At 39.2% G+C, this 13708-nt stretch overlaps 1 protein-coding gene across 1 annotated transcript in view; it reads left to right on the top strand.

Moving 5' to 3' along the window:
* Positions 1-390: 390 nt before the first annotated feature.
* The window catches only part of LOC115147539 (rano class II histocompatibility antigen, A beta chain-like), a 35696-nt gene continuing 22378 nt past the window's right edge, over positions 391-13708 (top strand). The window contains exon 1 of the mRNA XM_029689770.1: positions 391-454. Coding sequence (XP_029545630.1) covers positions 391-454 — 64 coding nt within the window. The remainder of the gene's footprint in view (positions 455-13708) is intronic.

Genomic DNA, 13708 nt, shown 5'->3' with positions numbered 1-13708 from the left:
TTTCTAATCAAGTTATGGGAATGCTTTTGTAACAAACGGCATGTTTTCAATGAAAAAACCCCCATCTAAACTGTGATTGTCAACACAAATGATCAGATGTTATTGCATTAAATGGGGGGGGGGGGGGGGGGGTCGCTTAATATTCCCCCCTCCCAAAATAAAATGTTTGATTTAGTTAATTTTTAGACCTATTGACTTAAACAATATACTCCACATTACACCAAATTCGTGTTTTAAAATGTTTTTGAAGTCAAGAGCTGCAGAGCTTGATAAATGAAAAGTTCATACCTGCCAGAAACAGATGACAGAACTCATCTCTGAAAAAATATTGGCTCTCATAACTACTGCAATGAGTAGGTCACAGTTCCGTCCTTTCAACATTCTATAATTATGATGGCTTGCTTGCAGTCATATTTGTTGTTTGTGGTTATGTTTTCATTCTTCACTCCAACTGGTAAGTTTTTTATAAGACTCTGAGATTATTTATATTGCTGAAAGACTGTCATTGAATTACCCTGCTCTATAAATGTGAAAGTTGTTGTTGGTTTAGATTAAGTTAGTTGCCGTATGAACAACTCTGTTTCTACCAGATTTAAAGAGATAATCTGCTGTTCAGTCACCCGGTCGCGTCATGCCATTGTTAAGAATGTTCTCAAAATGCCCTCTTATCGGCGCGCCATAGTGGTGCCCTAATTAAGTGATAATGCCCGAGGCTTCGATGGCATTATCACTTATATAAAACGGGTTACCAACATATTCAAATAATGATCGACATATTTTCATTATCTTTTTGTTCTGTATCTATAAACGCGACCAGTCGTTTGTTCTAATGTTCAGAGGAGCTAGCCAACAACACAGCTAACACAATAACTTCGAACTGAAGATGGAAAGACTGAAAACAAGCTGCACTTCGTTTCGTTGTACTTTTTTCAATTGACATTTCTTTGTATATATCCATAAAAATGTTGCCAGCTGATTCGTGTATTCAACTGGCTGAGAAACGCTGCCTGCCTCTCTCTCATCCCTACTCCCAAGCCCTACACGATCATTACAAATTTTGGGGGGGCACACGGGGAGATTGGCAGAGTCAGGGTGGAGACCTGAGCCAACTCCCTGTGCTTACCGTGGGGAGCGAGTGACAAAGCAAGCACCGTGTTATGCGGTGATGCGCACTGTCACCAGTGCGCATTCACAGCCCGGTGCGATCTGTGCCCGCGCCACGCATTTGTCGAGCTAGGTTGAGCATTCAGCCAGGAAGGGTGGTGCCAGCTCAGTGCTCCTGGTCTCCAGTTCACCTTCTCGGTCCAGGATATCCTGCACCGGCTCTGCGCACTGTGTCGCCAGTTCGTAGTCACAGCCCAGTGCGTCCTGTGCCAGCGCCCCGCGTTTGCCGGGCGAAAGTAAGCATCCAGCCAGGACGGGTTGTGCCAGCTCTACGATCGAGACCTCCAGTGCGCCTCCCCCCCCGGCCCAGTATATCCTGTGCCTGCACCACGTACCCGGCCTCCAGTGAGTCTATCCAGCCCAGTACGCCCTGTGCTTGCTCATTGCACTTGCCCTGACGTGCGTGTCACCAGTCTGGCGCCACCTGTACCAGCCCCACACATCAGGCCTCCAGTGCGCCTGCCCAGTCCGGGGTGTCCTGTTCCTGCTCCCCGCACTCACCCTGAGGTGCATGTTACTAGTCTGGCGCCACCTGTGCCAGCCCCACGCATCAGGCCTCCAGTGCGCATTCCCAGTGCAGAGCTTCCGGCGACAGTTCCCAGTCTGGAGCTTCCGGCGACAGTTCCCAGTCCGGAGCTTCCGGCGACGTTTTGCAGTCCAGAACCTCCTGAGACGGCCCGCAGTCCGGAACTCCTGAGGCTGCCCGCAGTCCGGAACCTCCTGAGGCGGCCCGCAGTCTGGAACCTCCTGAGGCGGCCCGCAGTCCGGAACCTCCTGTGATGATCCACGGTCCGGGTCCTTCGGCTACGATCCAGAGTCCGGTGACACAAAAGCGGAGGGATCAGCGGGCGGAGCGGGGGTTACACCCCGAACCGGAGCCGCCTCCTCTGCTGGAGGATCCGCGGGATGAGAATGTTCTACGTACTGCACCAGAGCCGCCATAGACATTTGTCACCCTCCCTTACCCTCCCTTTTTTCTTTTTGGGGGGGGTACTGTCACGTCCTGACCATAGAAAGTTATTATTTTCTATGGTAGAGTAGGTCAGAGCGTGACAGGGGGGTTTTCTAGTTTAGTTTTCTATGTTATGTTCTAGTTTTGTATTTCTATGTTGGGTTTTGTTTGGGATGATCTCCAATTAGAGGCAGCTGGTCATCGTTGTCTCTAATTGGAGATCATACTTAAGTAGGTGTTTTTTCCACCTGGGTTTGGGGGAGATTGGTTTTGAGTTAGTGTATGTCTCTACTCTGCGTCACGGTTTGTTGTTTTTGTTCGTTCAGTTTATTGTGTATGTATCGCATAGTTTCACAGTGAAAATAAAATGTGGAACGACACACTCTGCACTTTGGTCCGCTCCTTCCTACGACAGCTGTGACAGTCGGAGAGACAGACAGTAAGGTTTATACAAATCTCCCCTATTGAAAACTATTTATTTGTATTTTATTTTTATTTCACCTTTATTTAACCAGGTAGGCTAGTTGAGAACAAGTTCTCATTTACAACTGCGACCTGGCCAAGATAAAGCAAAGTAGTGCGACACAAACAACAACACAGAGTTACACATGGAGTCAACAAACATATAGTCAATAACACAATAGAAAAGTCTATATACAGTGTGTGCAAAAAAAGTAAGATTAGGGAGGTAAGGCAATAAATAGGCCATAGTGGTGAAATAATTACAATTTAGCGATTAAACACTGGAGTGATAGATGAGCAGAAGATGAATGTGCAAGTAGAGATACTGGGGTGCAAAGGAGAAGAAAAAAAAATAATAATATGGGAATGAGGTAGTTGGTTGGGCTATTTACAGATGGGCTATGTACAGGTGCAATGATCGGTAAGCTGCTCTGACAGCTGATGCTTAAAGTTAGTGAGGGAGATATGAGTCTCCAGCTTTAGTGATTTTTGCAATTCATTCCAGTCTAAATGTTAGTCTAAAAGAAATATGAGATAATGTCTAGATGCTTTTTATAGCATTTCACCCTGTAACTCTTCTGTCAAGTCTCACACACCCAAATACCTTTTTGCAGCTGCCACCACAACCTCAATTTTCTGTGACTTACATTCCATCCCTGCAGTACAGTTGATAACAATTGCTATACATGCTAAAAATCCAATCTTACTGAAACATACAGTACCAGTCAAAAGTTTGGACACACTTACTCATTCAAGGGTTTTCATTATTTTTTGCTATTTTCTACCTTGTAGAATAATAGTGAAGACATCAAAACTATGAAATAACACATGTAGTAACCAAAAAAGTGTTAAACAAATCAAAATATATTTTATATTTGAGATTCTTCAAAGTAGCCACCCTTTGCCTTGATGACAGCTTTGCACACTCTTGGCATTCTCTCAACCAGCTTCATGAGGTTGTCACCTGGAATGCATTTCAATTAACAGGTGTGCCTAGTCAAAAGTTAATATGTGGAATTTTTTTCCTTCTTAATGCGTTTGAGCCAATCAGTTGTGTTGTGACAAGGTAGGGTTGGTATACAAAAGATAGCCTTATTTGGTAATACCTTTTTGCATCCTTTGCTCATCACTAAGCAAAGGATCCTGGGACTAAACACCTCCCTCTGCAACTGGATCCTGGACTTCCTGACGGGCCGCCCCCAGGTGGTGAGGGTAGGTAGCAACACATCTGCCACGCTGATCCTCAACACTGGAGCCCCTCAGGGGTGCATGCTCAGTCCCCTCCTGTACACCCTGTTCACCCACGTTTGCATGACCAGGCATGACTCCAACACCATCATTAAGTTTGCAGACGACACAACAGTGGTAGGCCTGATCACCGACAACAACGAGACAGCCTATAGGGAGGAGGTCAGAGACCTGTCCGAGTGGTGCCAGAATAACAACCTATCCCTCAACATAATCAAGGCAAAGGAGATGATTGTGGACTACGGGAAAAGGAGGACCGAGCACACCCTCATTCACATCGACGGGGCTGTAGTGGAGCAGGTTGAGAGCTTCAAGTTCCTTAGCGCCCACATCACCAACAAACTGGTATGGTCCAAACACGCCAAGAAAGTTGTGAAGCAGGCACGACAAAGCCTATTCCCCCTCAGGATACTAAAACAATTTGGCATGGGTCCTCAGATCCTCAAAAGGTTCTACAGCTGCAACATCGAGAGCATCCTGACTGGTTGCATCACAGCCTGGTATGGCAACCGCTTGGCCTCCGACCGCAAGGCACTACAGAGGGTAGTGTGTACGACCCAGTACATCACTGTGGCTAAGATGCCTGCCATCCCGGACCTCTATACCAGGCGGTGTCAGAGGAAGGCCCTACAAATTGTCAAAGACCCCAGCCACCCCAGTCATAGACTGTTCTCTCCTCTACCGCATGGCAAGCGGTACCGGAGCGCCAAGTCTAGGACCAAAAGGCTCCTGAACAGCTTTTACTGCCAAGCCACAAGATTCCTGAACAGGTAATCAAATGGCTACCTGGACTATTTGCATTGTGTGTGTGTGTGTATATGTATCCCCCCCAATCCCTCTTTTACACTGCTGCTACTCTAGGTTTATCACCTATGCATAGTCACTTTAACTATACATTCATGTACATATTATCTCAATTAGCCCGAATAACCGGTTGCCCCACACATTGGCTACCTGGACTATCTGCATTGTGTCCCGCCACCCCCCATCCAGCAACTGCTCTTTTACGCCACTGGTATTCTCTGTTTATCATCTGTGCATAGTCACTTTAACTATACCTACATGTACATATTACCTCAATTAGCCCGACTAACCGGTGCCTGTATATAACCTCGCTACTGTATATAGCCTCGCTACTGTTATAGCCTCGCTACTGTTATTTTCACTGTCTTTTGACAGTTTTTTTTTTTTTTTTACTTATCTATTGTTCATCTAATACCCATTTTTTACTTAAATTGCACTGTTGGTTAGAGCCTGTAAGTAAACATTTCACTGTAAGGTCTCCACCTGTTGTATTAGGCGCACGTGACAAATAAACTTTGATTTGATAAGTTCATTAGATTTACCAGCCTCAGAAATTGCAGCCCAAAATAAATGCTTCACAGAGTTCAAGTAACAGACACATCTCAACATCAATTGTTCAGAGGAGACTGCGTAAATCAGGCCTTCATGGTCGAATTTCTGCAAATAAACCACTACTAAAGGACACCAATAAGAAGAAGAGACTTGCTTGGGCCAAGAAACACGAGCAATGGACATAAGACCGGTGGAAATCTGTCCTTTGGTCTGATAAGTCCAACCGCTGTGTCTTTGTGAGACGCAGAGTAGGGGAACGGATGATTTCCGCATGTGTGGACCCCACCGTGAAGCATGGAAGAGGAGGTGTGATAGTGTGGGGGTGCTTTGCTGGTGACACTGTCAGTGATTTATTTAGAATTCAAGGCATACTTAACCAGCATGGCTACCACAACATTCTGCAGTGATATGCCATCCCATCTGGTTTGCTCTTAGTGGGACTATAATTTGTTTTTGAACAGGACAATGACCAAACACACCTCCAGGCTGTATAAGGGTTATTTTACCAAGAAGGAGAGTGATGGAGTGCTGCATCAGATGACCTGGCCTCCACAATCACCCGACCTCATCCCAATTGAGATATTTTGGGAGGAGTTGGACCACAGAGTGAAGGAAAAGCAGCCAACAAGTGCTCAGCACAGGGCCGTAATTATAATATATATATATATATATATATATATATATATTGTAATGAACAGGCAGGGAGCAGGTCTCGAACCCTCGACCTTCAAGCCCGAAGTCCGGCGCGCTATCGACTGTGCCGCAAAAGCATGCTCAAGCGGCAGAGTCGATTTCCGCGCTTATAAAACCCAGGGTCATTACACTACTCCCTCCTTTCAAAGAGCGCGTCCTCGCGCTAGCTCGCGACTCAACGCCTTACAGGAACGCGCTCACCGGCCAAGCACACGCACTGTCGTGGATGCAAGGTCTGATCACTTCTGACACCAATGTAATGAACAGGCAAGGAGCAGGTCTCGAACCCTCGACCTTCAAGCCCGAAGTCCGGCGCGCTATCGACATGCCGCAAAAGCATGCTCAAGCGGCAGAGTCGATTTCCGCGCTTATAAACCCAGGGTCATTACAATATATATATAGGGAGGACACATCCACCCCAATATATTGATATAAAAAAATATAAATAAAATAAAAATGTACTATGCTACGACAGGCAACCACGCACCTCCGTCCCGAAATAATAATTAGCAAATGTAATCATAACTAAACTTAACAAATTGCCATTATTATTACTGCCGGTTCTAGTATTACGGTGTTCTGTGTGTGGTTTGTCCAAGTGGTGCTGCCGTACCCCAGCAGAAGCCGTTGCGCGACTGCTGTGGGTAGGTTCAGTCAATGTTAAACACTGTCGAGTGTGAGAGTTAACTATTTCATTACTTTCAAATGTATTAAAAAGTGGAAAAGTAGAATGTAATATGAGTGTTACGTAGGCTATAGCACTGTCGATTGTGATAGTTTTAACGTCAACACGTCATTTTGCGCTGGAACTGTAATTGTGGAAATAAATAATATTTTGCTAAAACGTGTCAGTAACTGCATGGAGTGGAAACAAAAGTTTTTGGCGAAAACGGGACGATTTGCGAGTGCTAATCAATCAACCATCACTAACGTTAGCTATCATAGCTAAGTTACATGGGAAGTTAATTAGTCACACATTCACGCAGCGACCAACAATGGTTTTCACGGGCGTATTCAACTAACGTTCATGTCTTTATTATGTTATATTGTTCAGGAAGCCCACGTGAAGTCTGAGTAAAGTGTCAATCATTTATGTTGCGCTGCATGTGTAATTTATGTAGACAGTAGTAGCTTTCATTTATTGCATGTTCTTATAGTATAGCTGTACTTGCTTTTGATAAATAGCGTTATTAGTGTTTGTTTGATTAAAGTGCAAGCAGTTTTATTACAGTCAGCTTTCATTCACAGTGAGTGTCGTCCGTTTGTCCGTTTTTTGGGCCTCAGAAAAGAAGAAAAGTAAGTTGAGAGCAGTGAGAAAATGAGAACCAGTCAGATGATAGAAGTATACAGTAGTAGAAGAGATGAGTCTATGTTTCTATAATAATCACCAGTCAGATGATAGAAGTATACAGTAGTAGAAGAGATGAGTCTATGTTTCTATATTAATCACCAGTCAGATGATAGAAGTATACAGTAGTAGAAGAGATGAGTCTATGTTTCTATAATAATCACCAGTCAGATGATAGAAGTATACAGTAGTAGAAGAGATGAGTCTATGTTTCTATAATAATCACCAGTCAGATGATAGAAGTATACAGTAGTAGAAGAGATGAGTCTATGTTTCTATAATAATCACCAGTCAGATGATAGAAGTATACAGTAGTAGAAGAGATGAGTCTATGTTTCTATAATAATCACCAGTCAGATGATAGAAGTATACAGTAGTAGAAGAGATGAGTCTATGTTTCTATAATAATCACCAGTCAGATGATAGAAGTAGACAGTAGTAGAAGAGATGAGTCTATGTTTCTATAATAATCACCAGTCAGATGATAGAAGTACACAGTAGTAGAAGAGATGAGTCTATGTTTCTATAATAATCACCAGTCAGATGATAGAAGTATACAGTAGTAGAAGAGATGAGTCTATGTTTCTATATTAATCACCAGTCAGATGATAGAAGTACACAGTAGTAGAAGAGATGAGTCTATGTTTCTATAATAATCACCAGTCAGATGATAGAAGTATACAGTCGTAGAAGAGATGAGTCTATGTTTCTATAATAATCACCAGTCAGATGATAGAAGTATACAGTAGTAGAAGAGATGAGTCTATGTTTCTATATTAATCACCAGTCAGATGATAGAAGTATACAGTAGTAGAAGAGATGAGTCTATGTTTCTATAATAATCACCAGTCAGATGATAGAAGTATACAGTCGTAGAAGAGATGAGTCTATGTTTCTATAATAATCACCAGTCAGATGATAGAAGTATACAGTAGTAGAAGAGATGAGTCTATGTTTCTATAATAATCACCAGTCAGATGATAGAAGTAGACAGTAGTAGAAGAGATGAGTCTATGTTTCTATAATAATCACCAGTCAGATGATAGAAGTACACAGTAGTAGAAGAGATGAGTCTATGTTTCTATAATAATCACCAGTCAGATGATAGAAGTATACAGTCGTAGAAGAGATGAGTCTATGTTTCTATAATAATCACCAGTCAGATGATAGAAGTATACAGTAGTAGAAGAGATGAGTCTATGTTTCTATATTAATCACCAGTCAGATGATAGAAGTATACAGTAGTAGAAGAGATGAGTCTATGTTTCTATAATAATCACCAGTCAGATGATAGAAGTATACAGTCGTAGAAGAGATGAGTCTATGTTTCTATAATAATCACCAGTCAGATGATAGAAGTATACAGTAGTAGAAGAGATGAGTCTATGTTTCTATAATAATCACCAGTCAGATGATAGAAGTAGACAGTAGTAGAAGAGATGAGTCTATGTTTCTATAATAATCACCAGTCAGATGATAGAAGTATACAGTAGTAGAAGAGATGAGTCTATGTTTCTATATTAATCACCAGTCAGATGATAGAAGTATACAGTAGTAGAAGAGATGAGTCTATGTTTCTATAATAATCACCAGTCAGATGATAGAAGTATACAGTAGTAGAAGAGATGAGTCTATGTTTCTATATTAATCACCAGTCAGATGATAGAAGTATACAGTAGTAGAAGAGATGAGTCTATGTTTCTATAATAATCACCAGTCAGATGATAGAAGTATACAGTAGTAGAAGAGATGAGTCTATGTTTCTATAATAATCACCAGTCAGATGATAGAAGTATACAGTAGTAGAAGAGATGAGTCTATGTTTCTATAATAATCACCAGTCAGATGATAGAAGTATACAGTAGTAGAAGAGATGAGTCTATGTTTCTATAATAATCACCAGTCAGATGATAGAAGTACACAGTAGTAGAAGAGATGAGTCTATGTTTCTATAATAATCACCAGTCAGATGATAGAAGTATACAGTAGTAGAAGAGATGAGTCTATGTTTCTATATTAATCACCAGTCAGATGATAGAAGTACACAGTAGTAGAAGAGATGAGTCTATGTTTCTATAATAATCACCAGTCAGATGATAGAAGTATACAGTCGTAGAAGAGATGAGTCTATGTTTCTATAATAATCACCAGTCAGATGATAGAAGTATACAGTAGTAGAAGAGATGAGTCTATGTTTCTATATTAATCACCAGTCAGATGATAGAAGTATACAGTAGTAGAAGAGATGAGTCTATGTTTCTATAATAATCACCAGTCAGATGATAGAAGTATACAGTCGTAGAAGAGATGAGTCTATGTTTCTATAATAATCACCAGTCAGATGATAGAAGTATACAGTAGTAGAAGAGATGAGTCTATGTTTCTATAATAATCACCAGTCAGATGATAGAAGTATACAGTAGTAGAAGAGATGAGTCTATGTTTCTATAATAATCACCAGTCAGATGATAGAAGTATACAGTAGTAGAAGAGATGAGTCTATGTTTCTATATTAATCACCAGTCAGATGATAGAAGTATACAGTAGTAGAAGAGATGAGTCTATGTTTCTATAATAATCACCAGTCAGATGATAGAAGTATACAGTAGTAGAAGAGATGAGTCTATGTTTCTATATTAATCACCAGTCAGATGATAGAAGTATACAGTAGTAGAAGAGATGAGTCTATGTTTCTATAATAATCACCAGTCAGATGATAGAAGTATACAGTAGTAGAAGAGATGAGTCTATGTTTCTATAATAATCACCAGTCAGATGATAGAAGTATACAGTAGTAGAAGAGATGAGTCTATGTTTCTATATTAATCACCAGTCAGATGATAGAAGTATACAGTAGTAGAAGAGATGAGTCTATGTTTCTATAATAATCACCAGTCAGATGATAGAAGTATACAGTAGTAGAAGAGATGAGTCTATGTTTCTATAATAATCACCAGTCAGATGATAGAGGTATACAGTAGTAGAAGAGATGAGTCTATGTTTCTATATTAATCACCAGTCAGATGATAGAAGTATACAGTAGTAGAAGAGATGAGTCTATGTTTCTATATTAATCACCAGTCAGATGATAGAGGTATACAGTAGTAGAAGAGATGAGTCCATGTTTCTATATTAATCACCAGTCAGATGATAGAAGTATACAGTAGTAGAAGAGATGAGTCTATGTTTCTATAATAATCACCAGTCAGATGATAGAAGTATACAGTAGTAGAAGAGATGAGTCTATGTTTCTATATTAATCACCAGTCAGATGATAGAAGTATACAGTAGTAGAAGAGATGAGTCTATGTTTCTATAATAATCACCAGTCAGATGATAGAGGTATACAGTAGTAGAAGAGATGAGTCTATGTTTCTATATTAATCACCAGTCAGATGATAGAAGTATACAGTAGTAGAAGAGATGAGTCTATGTTTCTATATTAATCACCAGTCAGATGATAGAAGTATACAGTAGTAGAAGAGATGAGTCTATGTTTCTATAATAATCACCAGTCAGATGATAGAAGTATACAGTAGTAGAAGAGATGAGTCTATGTTTCTATATTAATCACCAGTCAGATGATAGAAGTATACAGTAGTAGAAGAGATGAGTCTATGTTTCTATAATAATCACCAGTCAGATGATAGAAGTATACAGTAGTAGAAGAGATGAGTCTATGTTTCTATAATAATCACCAGTCAGATGATAGAGGTATACAGTAGTAGAAGAGATGAGTCTATGTTTCTATATTAATCACCAGTCAGATGATAGAAGTATACAGTAGTAGAAGAGATGAGTCTATGTTTCTATATTAATCACCAGTCAGATGATAGAGGTATACAGTAGTAGAAGAGATGAGTCCATGTTTCTATATTAATCACCAGTCAGATGATAGAAGTATACAGTAGTAGAAGAGATGAGTCTATGTTTCTATAATAATCACCAGTCAGATGATAGAAGTATACAGTAGTAGAAGAGATGAGTCTATGTTTCTATATTAATCACCAGTCAGATGATAGAAGTATACAGTAGTAGAAGAGATGAGTCTATGTTTCTATAATAATCACCAGTCAGATGATAGAGGTATACAGTAGTAGAAGAGATGAGTCTATGTTTCTATATTAATCACCAGTCAGATGATAGAAGTATACAGTAGTAGAAGAGATGAGTCTATGTTTCTATATTAATCACCAGTCAGATGATAGAAGTATACAGTAGTAGAAGAGATGAGTCTATGTTTCTATAATAATCACCAGTCAGATGATAGAAGTATACAGTAGTAGAAGAGATGAGTCTATGTTTCTATATTAATCACCAGTCAGATGATAGAAGTATACAGTAGTAGAAGAGATGAGTCTATGTTTCTATAATAATCACCAGTCAGATGATAGAAGTACACAGTAGTAGAAGAGATGAGTCTATGTTTCTATAATAATCACCAGTCAGATGATAGAAGTATACAGTAGTAGAAGAGATGAGTCTATGTTTCTATATTAATCACCAGTCAGATGATAGAAGTACACAGTAGTAGAAGAGATGAGTCTATGTTTCTATAATAATCACCAGTCAGATGATAGAAGTATACAGTCGTAGAAGAGATGAGTCTATGTTTCTATAATAATCACCAGTCAGATGATAGAAGTATACAGTAGTAGAAGAGATGAGTCTATGTTTCTATATTAATCACCAGTCAGATGATAGAAGTATACAGTAGTAGAAGAGATGAGTCTATGTTTCTATAATAATCACCAGTCAGATGATAGAAGTATACAGTCGTAGAAGAGATGAGTCTATGTTTCTATAATAATCACCAGTCAGATGATAGAAGTATACAGTAGTAGAAGAGATGAGTCTATGTTTCTATAATAATCACCAGTCAGATGATAGAAGTATACAGTAGTAGAAGAGATGAGTCTATGTTTCTATAATAATCACCAGTCAGATGATAGAAGTATACAGTAGTAGAAGAGTAGAGTCTATGTTTCTATATTAATCACCAGTCAGATGATAGAAGTATACAGTAGTAGAAGAGATGAGTCTATGTTTCTATAATAATCACCAGTCAGATGATAGAAGTATACAGTAGTAGAAGAGATGAGTCTATGTTTCTATATTAATCACCAGTCAGATGATAGAAGTATACAGTAGTAGAAGAGATGAGTCTATGTTTCTATAATAATCACCAGTCAGATGATAGAAGTATACAGTAGTAGAAGAGATGAGTCTATGTTTCTATAATAATCACCAGTCAGATGATAGAAGTATACAGTAGTAGAAGAGATGAGTCTATGTTTCTATAATAATCACCAGTCAGATGATAGAAGTATACAGTAGTAGAAGAGATGAGTCTATGTTTCTATAATAATCACCAGTCAGATGATAGAAGTATACAGTAGTAGAAGAGATGAGTCTATGTTTCTATATTAATCACCAGTCAGATGATAGAAGTATACAGTAGTAGAAGAGATGAGTCTATGTTTCTATAATAATCACCAGTCAGATGATAGAAGTATACAGTAGTAGAAGAGATGAGTCTATGTTTCTATAATAATCACCAGTCAGATGATAGAGGTATACAGTAGTAGAAGAGATGAGTCTATGTTTCTATATTAATCACCAGTCAGATGATAGAAGTATACAGTAGTAGAAGAGATGAGTCTATGTTTCTATATTAATCACCAGTCAGATGATAGAGGTATACAGTAGTAGAAGAGATGAGTCCATGTTTCTATATTAATCACCAGTCAGATGATAGAAGTATACAGTAGTAGAAGAGATGAGTCTATGTTTCTATAATAATCACCAGTCAGATGATAGAAGTATACAGTAGTAGAAGAGATGAGTCTATGTTTCTATATTAATCACCAGTCAGATGATAGAAGTATACAGTAGTAGAAGAGATGAGTCTATGTTTCTATAATAATCACCAGTCAGATGATAGAGGTATACAGTAGTAGAAGAGATGAGTCTATGTTTCTATATTAATCACCAGTCAGATGATAGAAGTATACAGTAGTAGAAGAGATGAGTCTATGTTTCTATATTAATCACCAGTCAGATGATAGAAGTATACAGTAGTAGAAGAGATGAGTCTATGTTTCTATAATAATCACCAGTCAGATGATAGAAGTATACAGTAGTAGAAGAGATGAGTCTATGTTTCTATAATAATCACCAGTCAGATGATAGAAGTATACAGTAGTAGAAGAGATGAGTCTATGTTTCTATAATAATCACCAGTCAGATGATAGAAGTATACAGTAGTAGAAGAGATGAGTCTATGTTTCTATAATAATCACCAGTCAGATGATAGAAGTATACAGTAGTAGAAGAGATGAGTCTATGTTTCTATAATAATCACCAGTCAGATGATAGAAGTATACAGTAGTAGAAGAGATGAGTCTATGTTTCTATAATAATCACCAGTCAGATGATAGAAGTATACAGTAGTAGAAGAGATGAGTCTATGTTTCTATAATAAT

The sequence above is a fragment of the Salmo trutta genome, chromosome 14, assembly GCF_901001165.1.
Source record: "Salmo trutta chromosome 14, fSalTru1.1, whole genome shotgun sequence".
NCBI classification, from domain to species: Eukaryota; Metazoa; Chordata; class Actinopteri; order Salmoniformes; family Salmonidae; genus Salmo; species Salmo trutta.
The sequence above is the reverse complement of the archived record's forward strand: the minus strand, read 5'-3'. Positions and strand labels throughout refer to the sequence as shown.